At 34.1% G+C, this 21,374-nt stretch overlaps 1 protein-coding gene across 1 annotated transcript; it reads left to right on the forward strand.

Moving 5' to 3' along the window:
• Positions 1–6,046: 6,046 nt before the first annotated feature.
• Positions 6,047–15,344, forward strand: LOC124911388 (protein S-acyltransferase 24-like). The gene is made up of 13 exons (XM_047451865.1): positions 6,047–6,568; positions 6,803–6,943; positions 7,206–7,318; positions 8,739–8,818; positions 9,162–9,325; positions 9,842–9,980; positions 10,067–10,166; positions 10,658–10,715; positions 10,811–10,888; positions 10,974–11,072; positions 12,957–13,035; positions 13,140–13,288; positions 14,501–15,344. The coding sequence occupies exons 1-13, from the start codon at positions 6,302–6,304 to the stop codon at positions 14,981–14,983; spliced, it is 1,950 nt and encodes a 649-aa protein (XP_047307821.1). The 5' UTR covers positions 6,047–6,301; the 3' UTR covers positions 14,984–15,344.
• The last annotated feature ends 6,030 nt before the right edge of the window (positions 15,345–21,374 follow it).

Below are 21,374 nucleotides of genomic sequence, written 5' to 3' on the forward strand. Positions count from 1 at the left end.
ACTTTATCCTTCATTAATAACTAAACATGTAAGACTAGAAAAGATTGTTAATGCTTCCTTAATAACGTTAATAGAGTCAACATCAGTGTGTGCCATAATAAAGAGGTCGTCCGCAAAACAAATGTGTGTAATATCTGTTGTTTTGGCACAATTAGAATCTCACATCGGAAGATGATGGAAGTGAAAGAAGTTTCTTAGTATATAAAAGAAACTATATTCACAATTAGCATATATCCCACATCGGAAGATGATGGGAGTTGGGGAAGTTTCTTAGTGTATAAAAGAAACTCTCCCCTCTTTGGTTTATTGCACCCAATATTTGTATCTCTTCTTCCTTATTAATTGATAGCCTTAGTGCTCGGAGACGTAGGCAACATTTTGGCCGAACTCCGTTATCAAATTCTGTTAGTGGTCTTTCAGTTTGTTTTTCTTCTTTTGTGTTTATGTCAAGGTTTTTCCCAACAAGTGGTATCAGAGACGAAGGTTCGTCCTTGGCATGGTGGAGTCTTCAAAAGGGGCGTCAACTCCTTTGTCATCCTGGACGAGGACACCGATGTCGAATTTGAAGTTTGCGGTGGAGATCTTTGATGGAACTGGGAATTTCGGCATGTGGCAAGGTGAGGTTTTAGATTGTCTTTTTTAGCAGGATCTAGATGTTGCTATTGAGGTCGGAAAGCCAGATGGTATAGAAGAAAAAGAGTGGAGTATCATAAATCGGTCTGCGTGCGAAACAATTCGATCGTGCCTGTCCAGAGAGTAGAAGTATGTTATGAAGAATGAAACTTCTGCACAGAAACTGTGGCAAGCATTGGAGGACAAGTTTCTGAAGAATAGTGGTTAGAATAAGCTTCTTATGAAGAAGCGACTGTTCCGATTTGATTACCAATCAGGTACTACTATGAATGAGTATATTACTAAGTTTAATGAATTGGTAGCAGATCTGTTAAACCTTGACGTTAAGTTTGAGGATGAAGATCTTGCGTTGATGTTGCTATTGTCCCTTCCTAATGAATTTGAACACTTAGAAACAACGTTACTTCATGGGAAGGGAAATGTTTCTCTTGATGCTGTGAGTTCTGCTTTATATAGTCATGAATTGAGAAAACAGGATAAAAGGAAAAGCAAAGTAGGTACAACAGATGAAGCATTGGTGGTCAGGGGCCGTCAGCAGAGCAAATCAAAAGGGAAAGGAAGAAGATCTGAAAGTAGAGTTGCCAAAGATGAATGTGCTTTCTGTCGTGAGAAAGGACATTGGAAGATTAACTGCCCAAAGTTGAAGAAGAAAGAGAAAGATTCTAATGATGCAGAAAACAAAGATGATGTAGATTCAGAATACTCTTTATTAATGTCACACACAACATCACATCCTGACGTGTGGATATTGGACTCAGCCTGCACTTATCATATGACACCAGTTCGAAAGTGGTTCTTTGACTTTAAGGAACTGGATAGTGAAGTTGTTTATATGGGAGATGCTAGTACATGTAAAATAAAAGAGATAGGTTCAATCAAGCTGAGAAATGATGACGGATCCACCAGAATTATTAGAGATGTTCGGTACATACCGAATATGAAAAAGAATCTCATTTCTTTGGGGCCCTTGGAGTCAAAAGACCTACAGGTGAAATTGGAAAAGAGAATTCTTAAAGTAATCTCTGGAGCGCTAGTGATGTTGAAAGCTATCAGGAAAAGTAATAATTTGTATTATTATCAAGGTAGTACATTTAATGGGACAGCAGATGTATCAACTTCTGGGATTAGTAAGGAGTTAGAGACAACAAAGATATGGCATATGCGATTGGGACATGCTGGTGAGAAATCTATACAAACTCTTGACAAGCAAGGATTGCTGAAAGGTACAAAAGTTTGTAAATTAGATTTTTGTGAACATTGTATTCTGGGAAAACAAAGGCGAGTAAAATTTGGCAATGCTATGCATAATACCAAGGGTATTTTGGACTATGTGCACTCAGATGTCTGGGGACCTGCCAAGACTCATTCTCTTGGAGGTAGATATTATTTTGTTACTTTTATTGATGATTTTTCCAGAAGAGTTTGGATGTTTACTATGAAGAACAAAGATGAAGTGTTTGAGATTTTTCTTAAATGGAAAACTCAAGTTGAAGACGAGACAGGAAGAAAGATCAAAGTTCTCCGGACTAATAACGGTGGAGAATACAAGAATGATAAATTCCAGAAGTTATGCCAAGAGTGTGGCATAGTTCGACACTTCACAGTCAGAAAAACACCACAACAGAATGGAGTATCGGAACGTATGAACAAGACATTGGTGGAGAAAGTTCGATGTATGTTGTCTAATGATGGGTTAGACATAAAATTTTGGGCAGAAGCTGTGTCATACGCTCAACATTTGGTAAATAGTCTACCATCATCTACACTTGGTGGCAAGACTCCATTAGAGGTATGGTCTGGAAAACCTGCAACTGATTATGATTTTTTGCATATTTTTGGTTCTATTGTATATTATCATGTAGTTGAATCAAAGTTGGATCCACGAGGAAAGAAGACTCTTTTTATGGGATTTAATACGGGAGTTAAAGAATATCGCCTCTAGTGTTTGGATATAAAGAAAACCATTATTAGAAAAGATGTTACTTTTGATGATTATTCAATGTTGAATAAGGTAACACTAGACAAGATTGACTGTACTCCACAACAGGTGGAGTTTGAGCAGATAAAGATAAGTCCAACTAGCAATGACTCTCCGACAACAGACGAAGAGTTAAATGTGGAAGAGGTTCTGACCCAAGAACCTTCAGAACAACGTGAATCAATTGCTGTAAACAGGCCAAGACGAGTTATTCAAAAACCAGGTCGGTTTGTTGACATGGCGGCCTATGCACTTCTAGTCGTAGATGATGTTCCATCCACTTTTTCAGATGTCAGTCAAAGTACTGAAAATGGAAAAAGGAGAGGTGTTATGGAAGATGAGATGCAATCTCTTCAGAAGAATGAGACATGCAAGTTGACGCATCTACGAAAAGGGAAGAAAGCTATTGGTTGTAAATGGATCTCTACTAAGAAAGAAGGATTTCCTGAAAAGTTTGATGTTCGTTACAAGGCAAAATGGGTAGCTAAAGACTACGCTCACAAAGAAGGAGGTGATTATAATGAGGTACTTTCTCCTATTGTTAAACACTCTTCCATTGGAATTTTGTTGGCCTTGGTAGCACAGATGAACTTGGAGCTAGCTCAACTAGATGTGAAGACCGCAGACATACACGGTCATTTGAACGAGGAAATCTACATTTATCAACAAGATGGATTCAAAATTGCTGATAAAGAAAATTGAGTTTGCAAGTTGAACAGATCATTGTACAGGTTGAAGCAATCGTCGAGACAATGGTACAAGCGACTTGACAAGTTTATGATGGAGCACAAGTACACAAGAAGCAAATTCAGTTCATGTGTGTATTTGTGCAAATTGCAAGATGAGTCTTACATCTACCTACTCTTGTACGTTGATGATATGTTGATAGCATTAAAGAGCCAATATGAAGTTGATAAATTGAAGGCTCAATTGGGTAGAGAGTTCGAGATGAAAGACATGAGGAAAACCAAATCTAATTGTTTAGATTTGGTAAAAATCTTCCGCGTTTGAGTCAAGAGCGCCAATTGGAAGCACTAAAGAGCTACTTTTAATATTGAAGATTAGTATTTGGATATTGTGTCAAGGTGGAGATTTGTTGTTTTTTGCACAATTAGAATCCCACATTGGAAGATGATGGGAGTGAAAGAAGTTTCTTAGTATATAAAAGAAACTAAATTCACAATTAGCATAAATCCCACATCGGAAGATGATGGGAGTTGGGGAAGTTTCTTAGTGTATAAAAGAAACTTTCCCTTCTTTGGTTTATTGCACTCAATATTTGTATCTCTTCTTCCTTATTAATTGATAGCCTTAGTGCTCGGAGACGTAGGCAACATTTTGGCCGAACTCCGTTATCAAATTCTGTTAGTGTTCTTTCAGTTTATTTTTCTTCTTTTGTGTTTCTGTCAGGGTTTTTCCCAACAATATTTTCCTCCCTACATTGTGGATGGTGGATGTACAAAAAATTCTTTCGGAATATTTTAAAAATTCTCTCAAAGATCCCCATGATGAGACGAAAGGTAAGAAGAGATGGGATCTCTTTGTCTTACTCCATTTTCATCATTGAAAAATTCATCATGAACTCCGTTAACACTAACAATGAAATGAGGAGTTGAGATACACTACCAAATCCAATCAATAACCGGAAAACCTGAAGCACATATAAAATCATGAATAATAGGCTATTTAATTGACTTAAAGGATTTCTGAATATCAACTTCAAAAGCTACCTGAGGAGAGATAGATTTCTTACCGTAGCTCTTTAAAATCCCTTGCATAAGAAAGATATTATGCGATATATTTCTACCTGGTATAAAAGAAGAATGACCTAAACTAACAAGATTAGGCATGACTGTTTTAATTCGTTTAGAAATAATTTTTGAAATAATCTTGTAATTATGTTACATCACAAATTATGTCTAAAATCACAAATGCCCTCGGGTACAAGGTACTTCGGGATCAAATTGAGAACCGTAACATTCCATTGCTTAAGCATCCTCCTATTCTAAAAGAATTCAAGAATGCCTTTGCTAACCTCATGCCCGATCACACCCCAATTTTCCTTGAAAAACTTCGCATTGAATTCATCTGGTCCTGGACTCTTGTCCCACTCATACTAAACAAATCCTGTTTAATTTCCTCCTTGCCGACTACTTCAATCATCAGACGAATTTCCTCCATGGTGACTTTCTTGGTCAAAATCTGATGAAGAAAGTGGATATGACTTGTGCTTTCCTTTCTAGTTCCAATAAGATCTCTATAAAACCGAATTGTTTCATCATGAACTAGTTGCTACCCTTGAACAGAACGAAACCAATATTGGGTAACCCTGTCATATATTTAATCACGCCCAGATATGTTTGCAAATGAGATAATTGTCTTTTTAACATAGCCGCATCTCTTTTCGGAAGACGACCGAGTCTACCCATTTTTTGTTCCATTCGCAAGTCTCTGAACTTATGAAGTCTTGTTTCAGTAGTGGACTAATTTGTTAACATACCATCGAACCATTTTTTTATTAATATAATGACATCGAACCCTTATTGCAGCCCATGTTACTGAATCAACTGCTTTATTTTTGGTACCAACAATTCTTAATTGTTTTCCCCTACTTGATGCGTCAAAAACCAAATCACAAGCTTCCGATAAAAAACGATCTTGATTCTATGAACCCGATTTGTCAAGTTTCTTGTAGAGCACTTTCTATAGAAGAATGAGGTGTTGTTGTCTCCAAGAGACAACCAATTTTGTCTCGACTTTTGTTTTGCATGGCTCTCTTCAAGAGAACTAAGAGCACGAAATTTAGTTATCGCTTCTTTTTCCTCTTGAAATAGACTTTGAGAAACTTCGTCACCAAGCATCCTTTTCTGCAAATCTTCAAGAATCATTCTAGTTTCAAAAACTCTAGTCGAGATATTACTGAATTTCTTTTATCAAACCTTTGAAGACGATTTTTCAGCATTTTCAGTTTCTCATTAACTTGAAACATTTTTTATTCACTCACTTGTTTAGACCACACCTCCAATAAAATGGTTTTATCATCTCCATTTATACTAAAGTTTATGTAGATGACGGTCTTCTAGATACAACAAATCTAATAATGATTATGCACTAGATTTATGTAATTTAAATAATATATTAATAATTTAAATAAAATTAATAAAATATATATATATGATATTAATTATTAAATATTATTAGAAATCTAACAAAAAAAAAAAAAAAAAAAAAAAAAATTGGGTGTCAAATCTATACAAACTTACTTGGAGTTGGGAATCATAAATAAATATATTACAATTAAGAATATAAGCTCAATCAAACCTACCAATTATATAAATGTAAAGTTTTTTACATTAATTTTTTTAATTTTCCTGAAAAATGTTAACAGGAAGAATCAGAATTAGATAAGGAGATTCTGATAAATGTATTTTTCAGTGAACGCCCACCCGCCCAATTCCTCCCATTTCCTCAAATCGTAGTCAACGCGAGGCTATTTCTCTTTCTCTCTCTCTCTCCCTCCGTCGATCATTTGAAAAACCCTACTTTTTCAAGGTCATACTCACAACTATGTCAACCCCATACTTGTGAAATAAATATGGTGGTTCATTTGATTGTACAGTTGTGAAACATTAGGAACATCCCCACTTGGACGTGTGAGTTCTGTTTGAGTCTTTGACCAATTCATTTTCCATGACGTCGGAGATCGAGGTAGTTGAGGAGATTGAATCTCGGGATCGGGAATCCGCCGGAGGAAAACAACATGCCACGGTCGGAGGGGAGGATGATAGCTTGAGGGACGATGTTTACACTGCGGCGGCTTATGGCGATATGGAGAAGCTGCAGAGACTGGTGGAATCCGAAGGTTGTTCGGTTTCCGAGCCAGATGGCCTTGGATACTACGCCTTGCAATGGGCGGCTCTTAATAATCGGACAGCTGCTGCACAGTATATCATTGAGGTTATATTCATCCTTATATATTTAATTTGCAGTTATTTGTTTATCGTTCCAAGATATTTAATTGATTGAACTCTTGAGCTTATAGAAGAACATTGCTAAGGATTTCAGGAGAAAGCATCTTGGATCGCTATGGTTCCCTATACCTTTTTGGTGCTAGAAATGAACTAACAAAGCGTGATAAAGTCAGTCATCATAAGCTGACAGTGATTGTTCTGTATCTAATACATTTTGCAGCATGGTGGAGATGTTAATGCTTCAGACCATACTGGGCAAACTGCACTTCACTGGAGCGGAGTGCGGGGAGGGATCCAGGTAGCTGAACTTTTACTCCAAGAAGGTGCGCGGGTTAATACAGTCGATATGTATGGGTATCAGGTTAGCTTTTCCTTTGATAGTTGATCATGTATGATTAATTATATTTTGACAACCATATCATTTTATGTAGCATCTTATTATTTGCATTATTGTAAATATGAGCTTCATTTGGAAACATTATTTCTTATAGATATTTAATACCAATGAGAAGTTGGATGTGATGATATATGGAAACGAAACTTTGTCTACACTGGTCTAGAAATTTATTGGCAGTTTCTTGTATGGATCCGGAAACATTTGTAAAACAATATATTTACTGCAGGTGACCCATGTTGCAGCACAATACGGCCAGACAGCTTTCTTGTATCACATTGTAAAAAAATGGAATTCTGATCCTGATGTCCCCGATAACGATGGGAGAAGCCCTTTACACTGGTAAGTAATGACACAATTTGACGCATTTGTAAGTTCCAAGCAAGTACTATTTCTGCCTTTCTTTACTCTCATATGTAACAACCACCGTAAACTAGTTTTCAAGGAAAAGCTATTGTTCATAATTTAAAAATTAAAAGGATGATATACATCGATATCAACATTTATAGTGAACTAATTCTTTACTAACCACACTGAATGGTTCTTCTCCAAATGGGCCATCAAAATCCCATCTGATTCATCCTTCACTGAATGGACCACAACTTATATCTCCTGCACCCTAATTATGCTGCGTGCAAGGGATAAGGCCATCATCTTCTCTGGTGGCTTCGTACTCCCTCACAAAATTCTTTACGAAAATCACCTGCCTTCAAATAGGCTAAATATTACTATTTAGTTGCAAAGATATTGTACATGCATTTGTTTATTATTGTTTGTTGGTTGCATGAACTTGTAAAAATAACTTGTAGCTGGTAATTATAGTTAGATTCATGTAGGTCAAACATTTGGTCCATCTCTACTGTCAAAACCATTTTAAGATAGAATAGGATGTCATGACTAGATTCACTAGAAATTGATAAATTATGAACCTTAAGATTGCTAAGGTTTCTGTGGTGACCAACTGGTGCATGTGGTTACTATGGTTGGTTTGAATTGTAAACATCTCTTCTGATTCGATATAAAGTTGAAAATTGAAATCCCTATCTATATTGTGGAGTTTCATTGCAAAGTGTTTTATTGGGAGATGACCTTATAGTTATATATTGGTATGCATTTTTTTTATTTAGACCCTGATCTTAAAAAATCTACATTTGTTATGTTTTCTAAAAATCACAATGATGTAGAAAACAGAAGTCTCGTCTAGCTCATTGGTAGAGCGAAAAACTCATGCCCATTCTAAATGAAGCAAAACTCACTCGATAACCTGGATTATTATACACAAAGTAATATTTATACTAAATGAAGCAAAAATCACGCTATATTCATGATCATTTTCTAGAAAATGTCTTAACGCAGAAAATCACTTAAAATTTTTCAATGAGATTGTGATTGTGACAAAATACCATTGAGGAGATGGAGTATCAAATTGGTATTTCATGCAGACATACTGAACTTGATATCCTAACTCATTTGGTTATGTGTCTTTGCCAGTAAACATGATGTTGAATGAATAATACAGCAATAATTATGTCAAACTTTAGTCCTATATTTCCATTCTTCTGAATACACCACTTTTATGTCTTAAGCTTAACCTTTGTAATAGTTAAGTGAGTGTTATTTGGAATTAAATAAGATTTTAAATATATATATTTTTTTTTATCTTCGATACTGAAAGTCTGAAATGTGAGAGTTTTGTTTAAACTTAAGACTTTTATCATGTACCTTATAGATTTCTTGTTGATTCCCTTTTCACAATTTTTAGGGCTGCATACAAGGGTTTTGCTGATTGTATACGCCTTTTGCTATTTCTTGATGCATATAGGTCGCGCCAAGACAAAGAAGGTAAGAGCTTGTTTGATGTAGATTTTGTTTTTTAAAATAATCTGTTCTTTTGAAGAAAAAACTTGTTTCATGAAAAAGTGGATTATTTGGAATTATTTGGCTCAGATGGCTAAAATACATTTGCATTTGATATTTTAAAATGTTATAAAGAAAAAAAATTTATGTTATTTTGGTTAATGATTTCATTGATAAAGTGATTCATGATGGGATAAAGGTTTATTTGGATTAAATTCAAATATCCCTTCATCAAACAAGCCCTATGCGACACTTTATTGTTCATATCAGTTAACTGAAAAACTCAGTGCATCTCATCTCTTATGCTGGTTTCCACTTTGTTTTTCAGGTTGTACCCCTCTTCACTGGGCGGCCATTAAGGGAAATCTTGAAGCATGCACCGTTTTAGTTCAGGCTGGGAAGAATGAAGATCTAATGGTGACTGATAATAGTGGTCTTACACCAGCACAGCTCGCTGCTGATAAGGGTTACAGACAAGTTGCCTTTTTCCTTGTAGGTATTCCTTATAGACTGTTTCATTAAGTTATTTGTGGCTCTCAGGAGAAACGTGTTTTCAGCTGAAATTATTAGCATCTACTTTAGGGGGTACTCTTCTTATGTGCAAATTTGAAAATTTACTTGAACCATGCTTGCTTTTCGTGGTTAATATCTACAAGCCTATTTGAAAACTGGTAATTTACCCATTGGAAAATTGTCAAAGTTACTGAAAGGGATTTTTTTTCGTTTGATATAAGATTGATTTTTGGATCATGATCTAAATAGTTTTTATAATCACGATCTAGATTTTATGGTGTTTTTTAGCTTCATTTGATGTTAAGATTATTTTCTGAATCATGATCAGATTATAATTTTTTTTATCATGATTCAAATTATTTTATCTCATTGGGATTCTTTTTGCAAACATTACAAATGCAGTTTTTTCCTCATCATGAATCAAATTATCTTTTATTTTTCTTCAAAACGAATGTAAAACTAGCTAACCGAAGGAGCTGAAATGCGATTTTACAGGGAAATGCCAGAAAGTTGCTTGAGAAGCGATGGGATCCAAACAGCCGAATTGGTCGATTGACAAAATTAGGCCTCGCACCTCTTCTTTGGTTTATCATTATTGTGCTACTTGCGACTTATATTAATTCAGTCATATTGGGTATGTTGATCTTTGCTTGAACATATGTTGCACCTTTATTCATGGTTTATTTTCACCACTTTCACCAACTTTCCCTCCTCTTGCAGCAACAAATTTGCCAAGGTTAACTGCTGGCTTTGCTCTTAACGCTTGGTTAGGTGTTTTCCTAGCAACTGGGGGGCTATTTTTGTTTTATAGGTGCAGCTGGTATGCCTCTTCACACTTTCTAGGTTCCGTCTTCCTTAAAAGATGAATATCTAGAGCTTGTTTGATGTATTATTTGTTTTAAAATTAAATCATAAGTTTTCTTTTGGAGAAAATCTTGTTTGTTTATAAGTGAGTTATGTGGGGTTAATTGGGTTAATGACTAGAGGTATCTTTGTATTTGATATTTTAAAATGTTATAAAAATAAAGTATTTGAATGATGATACGATTGATGATGGGATAATGGGTTATTGAATTAAATCCAAATGACCCTTCATCAAAGAAGGCCCTAGTATATCTTGACTGAAGGCCTCATTTGGAAACATTTTTGTATATGAATCTGGATCTGAAGTAGAAACCACGAATGACTTTTTTAATCCGAGTCACACTAAGTTTGGATACACTTAGTATCCAAATGTACTTCAATCTACATCCACATTTGAACGCTAAATTTGACATATATGATATTTTTTTCTCTGATTTACAATTTCAGCAAAGATCCAGGGTTTGTAAAGATGAATGTGAGTGATCCCCAAAGCATAAAGGATGATGTATGTTCTTCCCTTCTATTCACCCTCATTTACCTCTTTTCTTGTATTTCTTTCATAGACACACCAATTTTTATCGAGGGATTTTTTTTTTTCAGGAACCTTTATTGAAAATTGAGATAAATAATCCTGCTTTGCTGGCTGGCAACTGGTCTCAGCTTTGTGCAACTTGCAAGGTTTTTTTTTCCTTATAACCTTTCTGTGATTTACCATTCTTTGCAACATTTCCCTAATCTATTCATATTTTTGTTTCGTAATTAGATTGTTAGGCCCATTAGAGCAAAGCATTGTTCCACTTGTGATCGGTGTGTTGAACAGTTTGATCACCATTGCCCCTGGGTATCCAACTGCATTGGCAAGGTAACGAGTCTGAAGCATTTTTTATGTCCTTTTAGGAGTATAAATATATAATGAGTAAATAAATAAATAAAACTTGGAGGGAGTTTTGGTATTGTTGATGATGTGATTGATGGAAGATTAGATAGTGGATTATTTGACATCTAATAAGGCCTAAGATTGTATTGAACATCAGTTTGTTAAAGTTTCCTCCCCATGAATAGCTTATAAGCTATTCAGTACAACAAACCAAACAGATTACTCAGCAAAAAAAACAGAATAAGAAAATCATAAGAGATCAGAAATGTATAACTAACTCAGTATCTCAGATTTGCCCTAATCAGCAAAAGGGATTAAATAGAAGCGTTAAGTCTTAAGTTAGTATCCATCCTCAATTCTTTGCATAAAAGCCAATTAACTTTCATGTAATTTATTCCAACTTCTTCTTTGAACTTTGCATCACTATTTTATCTTCTATTTTTCTTGTGCCGTGTATATCTCTTCTTTTCTTTCTTTTTGTTTCGAAATGTTAGAGCCTTATTTTAATAAATGAAAAAAACTTACATCTAGAAAAGTTCAGCAGCCTGAGTATGGCAAACAAAAAGCCAGCAATCAAAAAGCCAATTAAATATAACATATTCAGTAGAACAATCTAAACAAATTAAGTAAAGCATAAAATATAAGAAAGGAACCCCACCAAGGTATCCCTGTGGTAAGAGTCGGCTTAAGAGATCAAAAGGTCACGGGTTCGATTCCATCTGTAAGCGCTTTGCGTTTAAGCAAGGGACCATGACTGTGGGGGTGTCATGCTAGTTCTCCTTTAATTCCCAAAAACATAAAAAAATATAAGAAAGGTATGAATAACTCAGTATCTCATATTTCCCCCAATGAGTACAAGGAACTTAATGGATGCGTTAAGTCTTCCGTTAGTATGCCTAGAAGCCAATCAACTTGATTGTTCTTGTTGTTATTCCAACTTGTACTTTGAACATTGCATCATGTAATGATTGCTTTCCAGATCTTCTGTTTTTCTTGTTCCATGAATATCTCTCTCTTTATTGGAAAGGTGAGACCCTTGTTTTAATAAATGAGAAAACTGTAACAGTTTATTTGCTATTGGTTTTTGTAGTGTCTGTTTTTAATTTAGTCCTCAGAGGCCACATGTCTCTTTTGTATTGGAGTAGAGTTTTACTGCTTTTTGTTGTACCCGACATCCCTGTGGGATAGGGTTTCTTTATTAGTATTAAAGGTTAGGTGGGATATAGTAGTGGGTATGCTTATTTTGATGAAACACTGTATTCCCCCACCTTAAGTCTGCTAATTTCTCATTCACGTCTTCTATTTTCTCTCATCCTATTCACACTAATATTTGAGCTCTTACAAAAACATACAACCAAAAAGCAAAAATAAAGGATACTCGATAGTTTGTATCACAAACAGAAAGCCAATAAAATATAATCTATTCAGTAGACCAAGCCAAACAGATTCAGAAATGCTTAAAAATTAAGAAAGGCACAAGCAATTCAATATATCATATTTGCCCCAATCAGCAGAAGGGGCTAAATGGAGGCGTTAACTTTAGTATCCATACCCAATTACATTTGTATATAATGATTGTTGTATTTATTTCCACTTCTACTTTGAACATTGCATCACGGCACAATTGCTTTGCAGATCTTCTGTTTTTCTTGGTGCTTGAATACCTCTGCCTATTTCTAGGGAAATCTAAGGTTTGAAATGGGTTCGTAGATATTTGTTTGTATGTAAGTAGAAGGGTTAATGGTGGCTGTTGATGTGTTGTAAATAATCTTTCTGATGCAGTAAAGAATCCTCTGTCTTTATTAGCTTAGTATTGTGGATAACTCGATTATGCTTCTCACCTGCTTTGTTAACTAATTTGTGAAACAGAAAAACAAATGGGATTTCTTCTTTTTTCTTGTCCTTGAAGTTTTCGCCATGCTGATTACTGGTTCTGTGGCACTTACGAGTAAGTTCCTTTGCAGTTAAGATTTTAGATTTTATTTTTTGAATGGTGATGCGGTTGGGATTTTCTGCAAGGTTCATTATTTATTAACCATACTATTTTTCCAGGGATTTGGAATGATCCAGTGGCTCCATCTTCTTTCGGGTCATGGGTGAAACATGCTGCTATTCAACATATGGGAGCGGTTGCATTTCTTTTTGCAGATTTCTTCTTCTTTTCGGGTGTGGTCATCTTAACTATCATGCAAGCTTCTCAGGTTTGTTTTACATTCTACTTGATAATTAATCTTTTCTTTAAATGAATACTCAACTCGATTCAGTTTCTCCCGGTTATCTATGTGCTCTTTATGTCTGTTGAATAGTTGGGCCTACTGGAATAATTTTATGTTTTGATCCAGACGAAAAACTGCGAATAAATTTATGTATATGTGTGTTACTAAGTTCTGTTTTCAAAACGTAATAAGATAACTTACAGAATTTTTTTTTTCAATTGATGGCAATTGTATTTGTTTGTTTTCTTGTCATGCATGAATTAGCCTTCTTATAGACAAGTTTACACCTTTGTTGCTCTTGTACATTGATGTCACAATTTGGGAGAGGCTAAAGCCTTATTTTAATAAATGAGAAGTCAGTGTCACATACTTAAGACATGAAAAAAGACATCTAACAAACCCATGTCTAAAAAAAGGCAAAATGACTAACCTTACCATGCATAAGTTCAAACAAACCAAGAGAAAGCAATAGAAAATAAGATAAGAAAGACAAATCTAAGTCAGTCTCACAAACTCCCCTAATCTAAGCAATAATTATTCGGTTAGTCTTATTGTACTTATTCCAACTTCTACTTTGAATATTACATCAGGTTATAATATGTAGTCTGATTATTCATTGATATGTAAATTGATTGATTGATAAAATGTGGAACTAATGCCAATAATCATTCATAACTTATCGAATTAAGCTAGATTTACTTAATTGATTAAGTGAAATTCCAATAAATACTTAATTATTTAGATTAAGTGATAACATTATCAAACACATTCTAAGTGAGTCTCACAAAATCTCCTAATAAGCACTAGGTTTACTTGGTAGAAATGCGTGTTGAATTAGCATTTGTAAACTTGCTCCAACTTCTATCTTTTCGCTAATAGTGTTTCTTTGTCTTTTATGCCATTCTAGGAATCCAATATGTCATAAATTGATATGAAGTTTTCTTTATTTTGTTGGGAAATAAATTTGAATAAAGATTGCAAGGTGTTTTATTTAAAAAGTCTTAGACAGATATGTGAAAGTCTTTCCTAGATATTAGATAAAAATAAAGTCTTTTCAAATACGCGAATTACGATTTCAGTTTTCATCAGACATATCTGATGCCCGCCAATTTGCTTGCCCTATATACATCTCTTCATTACATTTTTGTACAGATGGGATTCATATAAATGGTTCATTACTGGTTTTCTTTGCTGTAGATATCACGAAATATCACGACAAATGAGTTGGCGAATTCAATGCGCTATAACTACCTTAGAGGACCTGGAGGCCGGTTTAGGAACCCTTTTGATCACGGAATTAAGAAAAATTGCTCAGATTTCTTGATCAAGGGATACAATGTAGATGTGGAATATAATGATGATGAAGAAGATCCAACACAAAGGGATGATGAAGAAGATCCAACACAAAGGAATGATGAAGAAGAAGGCAGCATTGGAATGGTTCCTATGTCTAGTAGGGGTTCAAATCTTCAGAATGGAAATGGTAATTCTCATAATCAGTCTAATGCAAGTAACAATGGCCAAGCTGTGATAAATATCAATAACAGCAGAAAAACGAGCCAGAATCATGTTCATTCTTCCCAATGTAGTCATAGCAATCACAGCAAATCGGAAAATGTTCCTGTCGGTTTGGGGGCTGGCTTAGGACAGAATTCTTCGCGCTCCATTGTTGCTTCATGACGATCAACATGATTCCCTTTTTATTTTTATTTTTCTGGGTTAGTGAATTTGTTCATACGACTGACCTAGTTTGAGTATCTTCGTAAGTTCAATGACTTAACCTTTGTCATTCAATTAAGGTTTGTCATAACCAAATCAATTGGAGAGCTTTTAAGCATTCAAATGATTCCTGTGTCAAAGACCGACTTCTTAATGGCTTTGTTTGTACCTGTATCGGAATCTAGCTGAGAAATTGCCAACAGAATTTTAGACAAGATTTATATACGTTTTGATATGAAAAGTGTGACTGTGTAGATACACGGGAAATCATGTTATCTACAAATGTTTGTTTTTCCATTAAAATTTGTATATTTTGATGATCTGCCAAGGATTGTTTTTTATTTTTAGCCCTAACCTAGCCTGATCTGTTATGGCTTTGTTTTTTTAGCCTTTTAGGTACTTCTGGATGTGGATCACTATCTGGGTTGTGCTATGTTTAGAATTGTTTTTTTTAGAATTTCATAGCTAGAATATTTAGTTAATAGACATATAGAAGAAGTTATTTTTATAAATAACAGCTTACAATTTTGATTTATATACCATTTTTACAATTTTAAATTTATGAGTATAATAACCAGGAAGATCTAGCACTGATAAAAAATATAAATAATATAAAAATAATAATAATAATATTTATTCATTGTTTAAATTTTTAATAAACCAAATAAATTTAATGTTTAAATTTTTAATAAATTATGAATAATATATTAAAATAAAATAAAAACGTTTATTAATTAATTAGTTATATTTATATTTTTTAATTAAAAAATTGAACTTATATTTTTAAAATATCACGCATTCATGTAGTAAATGTTTTTGTTGAATCAATTCTCAAACTAACTTAGTTTACCGTTTAACTTTTCAAACTAACCTACTTTGTTCAATCATTCCCAAACTAACCTAGTTTACTATTCAAATTTTTTTTTTTTATAATTTATTTATTTATTATATTTAAATTCATTATATATATATATATAAATTATTATTTTTTATATATTTAATTCATTATATTTTAATATATATTTATATTTCAATTATTATTTATATAATATAATAAATATTACTTTTAATATTCTAATAAATAATGAATAAATACTAATAAATTTAAAATATTTTAACCATAATAATATGATAATTAATCATTCATAAAACGATTACAATCATCATTTCTCTAAATTATTCACGATTTTCCTCGAGACATCGTGGTTATGTCTCATATGACCTTCTTGGTCACACCTCTCACAAATGATTGTTATTCATGAGTTATCCATTTCGGTTTAAATACGTTGGTTTTGATCTCGTAAACTTTCTTCTTTCTCAAATTTTCACTGGGAACAAGATTACCATATTTCTCTAAATCATGTGCTATTAGGAACGTCAAATATGATTCGTTAGGTATGAGATAAAAATTATACTGTCACATCTTACAAAATGTTGTTAGATTGTGATATGTACAAAATAATAATTTAAATATATCAAATTTATAAAAACTAATAATTTAAATATATATATATATATATATATATATATATAATGAATTTAAATGTAATAAATAAATAAATTTAAAAAAACTGAGTTTGAATAATAAACTAAGTTAGTTTATGAATGATTAAACAAAGTAGGTTAGTTTGTGAAGTTGAACGCCAAACTAGGTTAGTTTGGGAATTCATCCGTTTTTGTTAGATTATGAGTTTGAAACATACCTATAACATTTTAAATTTTTTTAAAACTGTTTTAAGTTTATGGACGAGTCAACCCATAATCTGACTTAAGTATCCATTACTCTCACATATATATCCAAATTAACCACAACTCTAGACCCGACAAATCCGAACACTTTAAAAATTAAGTATCATTATATATATATATATATATTTATATATATATATATATATATATATATTTATATATATATTTTGATTTAAATTCTCTTATTATATAAATAAATTTATGTAATTATCTTGTAAATATAATTTGTTTTTAGTGTCATTTATTTATTATAATTATTAATTAATTTTATACTTAATTATATATAATAATAATAATAATATACTTTTTAAGTCATTATTATTTATAGTTATATAGAATTTCCTTACATTTGAAAATAAAATAATTTTTTTTTACAATAGATTATGAACATTAAATCCAACTAATCAAAGCATCCCTCCAAATATTATCCATCTTCAGCAATTCAGTCATCACTTTTAACTAGTTTATTTTAACAAAAACAAATCAGCACTTATTTAAAATCTTGATTGAACTCTAGAGTTCAAAATTTACTATTTTAGAGTAACTTAACAATTCTAGTTTAATTAACTTAAACTAAGATCCATATATTCTCAATTTACCCAATTTTTTCATTCATTTTCTTATTATACTCAAATTTTTGTTCTCTTTATCAAAATACTCATCTTTCTTCCTCTAAACTCGATAATTGTATCCAATTATACCATTTTTCTCTAAATCCATTAATTACTTCATTTTATAAATCTAAAATATATAATTCAAATTAATAATATATAATTAATTAAACAATTAAAATAAAATAAAATAAATTATATTAAAATAACACATATTTTATCTTTATTTAATTTTATAAATATAATATATAATTAAATTAAACATACTAAATTAAATAATTCAAATAAAACAACTTTTTTAAATATTATACACTAAAATATAATAAATCTGAGTTATTTATAACTGCTAAACTACTTGTATTTTATTTTAAAGGAGAAATTTGACCAAATTACCATAATAATAAGTTTAATTAGAAAAATGACTCAATGTTGATAATGTTTGTCAAAATGACCTAATGTTGATAATGTTTGTCAAAATAACCCAATGTTGATAATGTGAAATGTCCATATTCATCTGTGCGTGACGCGAAATATGTATTTCGCTTCACGATTTTTACTGTAATGTTCGTCACACTTTTTTTTCATATTTACTGTAATGTTCCTCACGATTTTTAAAATGTTCCTCACAATTTTTATAATGTTCGTCAAAATTAAATTTTTTTAAGGGAACAAACCAACCATTTATAGTCTTTAAATAATGGATCTAAAGGAGTTATGAAATCTGAAATGACAATGATTGAGAAAAAAAAATTGATTAACCTTAAGTAGCCAACATAACCAAGCACCTAAAGGGTCGTGCACTAGCCCATAAAACATTATTGTTAGGATCGGGGACGCCCTTGAAGGACCGGGGTGTTTCCGGTTTCAGGTAAGGGTGGCCGCTTACAACACACACACTTTTTGGTGATAGTCCGGTTAGAGACTAAAACTTTTCTCAGCACTGCACAACCTGTCACAGACTCTTGAACCGGGTTCAAGGGCGAAAATGTCTGTTTCAGGTTGAAGCAACGAATGCGACTTTTAGATGATGTTTTAGAAGGAGTAGGTTTTATGGATATGAGTGACCGGTTTTAGAAGTATGATTGGTTTTGCGGTTAAGGTTAAGTAAGCGAGAAATGAAAGCAAAGGAAAGAACACGAGACAAGAAATTTATTTATGGATGTTCGGAGCAAACCCTCCTACGTCACCCCTTCTTCTCAGGTTATGAGAAGGATCTCCACTAACTCTTTAGAGTTACAACAACACTTCCGGTCGAGCCCAACTTCGCTACTCGCCGGTTACACCAAACTCACACTTTGATGTAATACAACAACTTAACACAAACACACACAGAAGGCTTCCGGTTTTAGACACACCGGTTTTGGAAAGTAAGACTTTATCTCTCTAGAATTTAATGCTTTTACAACTCATTAACTATTTTCTGAACTTCTTCGAACTGCTGAACTGCATTGAATGAAGACGATCCGTCTTCCTTTTATAGCTGAAAGTAGCCAACGGTTACTTTCTTCTCTCTCTTGCGGATTGGTCGATCATTATCACGCCTGTTTGCAGAGAGGTTGCTTGCACGCTTCAACTTCCTCAACACCTGGCCTTCATGCAGGTGACTCTGAGCAAAGGATGACATAGCCGGTTTTCAGATTGTGACACGTGTTGAACATCCACTACCGGTTGTCAGCATCGGATCAATAAGGCATCATTGCTTTCCTTGCATGCTTCTGATCGGATCTGATCTTCTTTTATTCTTTCAAGACACGTTTCTTCCGTCATGGTACGTCACTCTTGAATTTGAATCTTCTGACTTTTGTTCTGAACCATCCGGTTTTTGTGTCTTGTAGTGTATCATCCGGTTGGGGAGTATAATCTTTCTTCTTCGTTAACCGGTCGCTTGAGAAGGTAGACCCGGCTCCTCTGATCTTTAACTTGATCACTTGAGGCTGGTTTCTTTGAAGTAGTGCAACCGGTTATTGATGCCCCAACCGGTTCATTCGATTTTAGAAGTACCTGCACATGAAGTTTAACTTCTGTTTAGTTTGTCTGCCCGGTTCAAAATTAATCTACTTAATTTTTCTATCAATTTCTCCCTTTTTGTTTATTTAGAATAAATATTCAAAAATTGTAATGTATGGCCGGTTCCAAAATTAATCTACTTAATTTTTCTATCAATTTCTCCCTTTTTGATTATTTAGAATAAATATTCAAAACATGTAAGATATGGCCGGTTTAAAATTTGCTTAGTGGCCAGTTTAGAAAATTTAATCTACTCAATTTTTTTTTATCAATTTCTCCCTTTTTGATTATTTAGAATAAATATTCAAAACATGTAATGTATGGCCGGTTAAAAATCATGAGTTTGAGAAAAATATGTTTCAAAAGCATGGGTATGATTTTTGAGAGAAATATGTTTCAAAAACATGAGTATGATTTTTGAGAGAAATATGTTAGAACCTATTAGAAAGAACAGAGTAACCAAGTTCTGAAACAGAATAAAACATAATTGTTCAAAGCAAACAAAGAAAGAGGTTTAGGGCTTGGATGATCCCCCCTTGTGTTGCTCCTTTTCCAGCTCTTTCTCCAACCGTCTTCTTTCTTCTTCTTGCCTTGCTCTATGTTCTCTAGTACGTCTTTCGACATCGATCAGCACACCGGCCCATACACTTGAATGATCGGTGCCCTTATTCTTGAGATTGAAGTTGGCACAAACTGGCTTTGGTGGTGGAGGCGGTGGAGCATTTGGAGGTCTGAAGCTTGGGGTTGCTGTGGATTCTCCGGTTGTCCTTCTCTTCCGTTGATTGAGTTCCTCCGGATCTTCTTCTTCCTCTTCATCAAGCGGTTGCGCATTTATTACGACTGGTAAGGCTGTTTTCTGTTCTGCCCGTTTCATCACATTCTTAACTGCACTTCGCTTCTTCTTGTTCCTTGTATTCATGGAGTGGGACGGTTGATCCAGTGGAAGTTCCTGGGCGTTGGCCTGCTCTTCCTCGTTGCATTGTTGGGCAATCGCATAGTCTTTATCTTCAATTTCCTTCTGTAACCGTTCCCTTTCAATCTCTTCCTCTTGCAGTTTCTTTGCGGTTTCAGCATCCTTTTCGATTTGCGTCAGAGTTGTGGTGTCTTGAACTTTGGTCATTTCCCCGATTTGAATAGCCATTGCCTGCAGCATGTCCAATAGTGGAGCGGTTGCGGCTTTGACGGACTCGGCGATCATGGCTTTAACTGTCGTCTGCATGGTCGTGTCCATCATGGTTTGTAGAGAATTTGATAGTTTATCTTCAGCCACTGCAATTCTTTCGTCGGTTACGGCCTTAAAATTTCCAAGGCATGAGTCAACGGTTTCAGCCATCGCTTGCTTGATTTGATCTATGTCCAGAGCTTTGACCGGTTGAGAGGCTTCTTGTTCCAGGTTTTCAGAGGTTCCGGATATCTCACCACTTATAAAGAAAGGCTTACTTTGATATAACTCAGCATTGTTGAATTGACGTTGGCAACTTTTCCACCATTGCATGTCAAGACGATCAAGATTTCGCACAAGCTGTTCTCGTACCCCAAGAAATCGTTCGGCCATCATCATTTCGATCGGATTTAGTGTCTTTCCTTGGGTTCCTTGAAACGCATTCTCAACTGCCTGTAACCGAGCATTTTCAAGGATTACCGGAGCTTTGTTAAACGCCGGTTGGATTAGGTTGGTGTTAGCTAGGTTAAGTGCCCTTTCTTCCAGTTCGATGAGCTTGTCCCACTGTTTGTTGCCACTTAAACCTGGAACCATGTCTGATAACTTGGTTTCGCATCTGAGCTTCACCCATAAGATGTATGGCGCTAGCGCATCACTTGCACCTTTGTTCATGTCTTGAATGAGCTCCTCGAAGATCTCATTTTCTTGCTCAATGGTGTAAAGAACCTCTTCTCCGGTTATGGCTTCATGTTGAGGATCGGTTTGCAGCGTGCCTGTTCCGGTTGCCGTTGTTTCTTCAATGAGAATGCCTTTGCCTTTGTTT

The sequence above is a fragment of the Impatiens glandulifera genome, chromosome 8 (genome assembly GCF_907164915.1).
Source record: "Impatiens glandulifera chromosome 8, dImpGla2.1, whole genome shotgun sequence".
In the NCBI taxonomy this organism is placed as follows: Eukaryota; Viridiplantae; Streptophyta; class Magnoliopsida; order Ericales; family Balsaminaceae; genus Impatiens; species Impatiens glandulifera.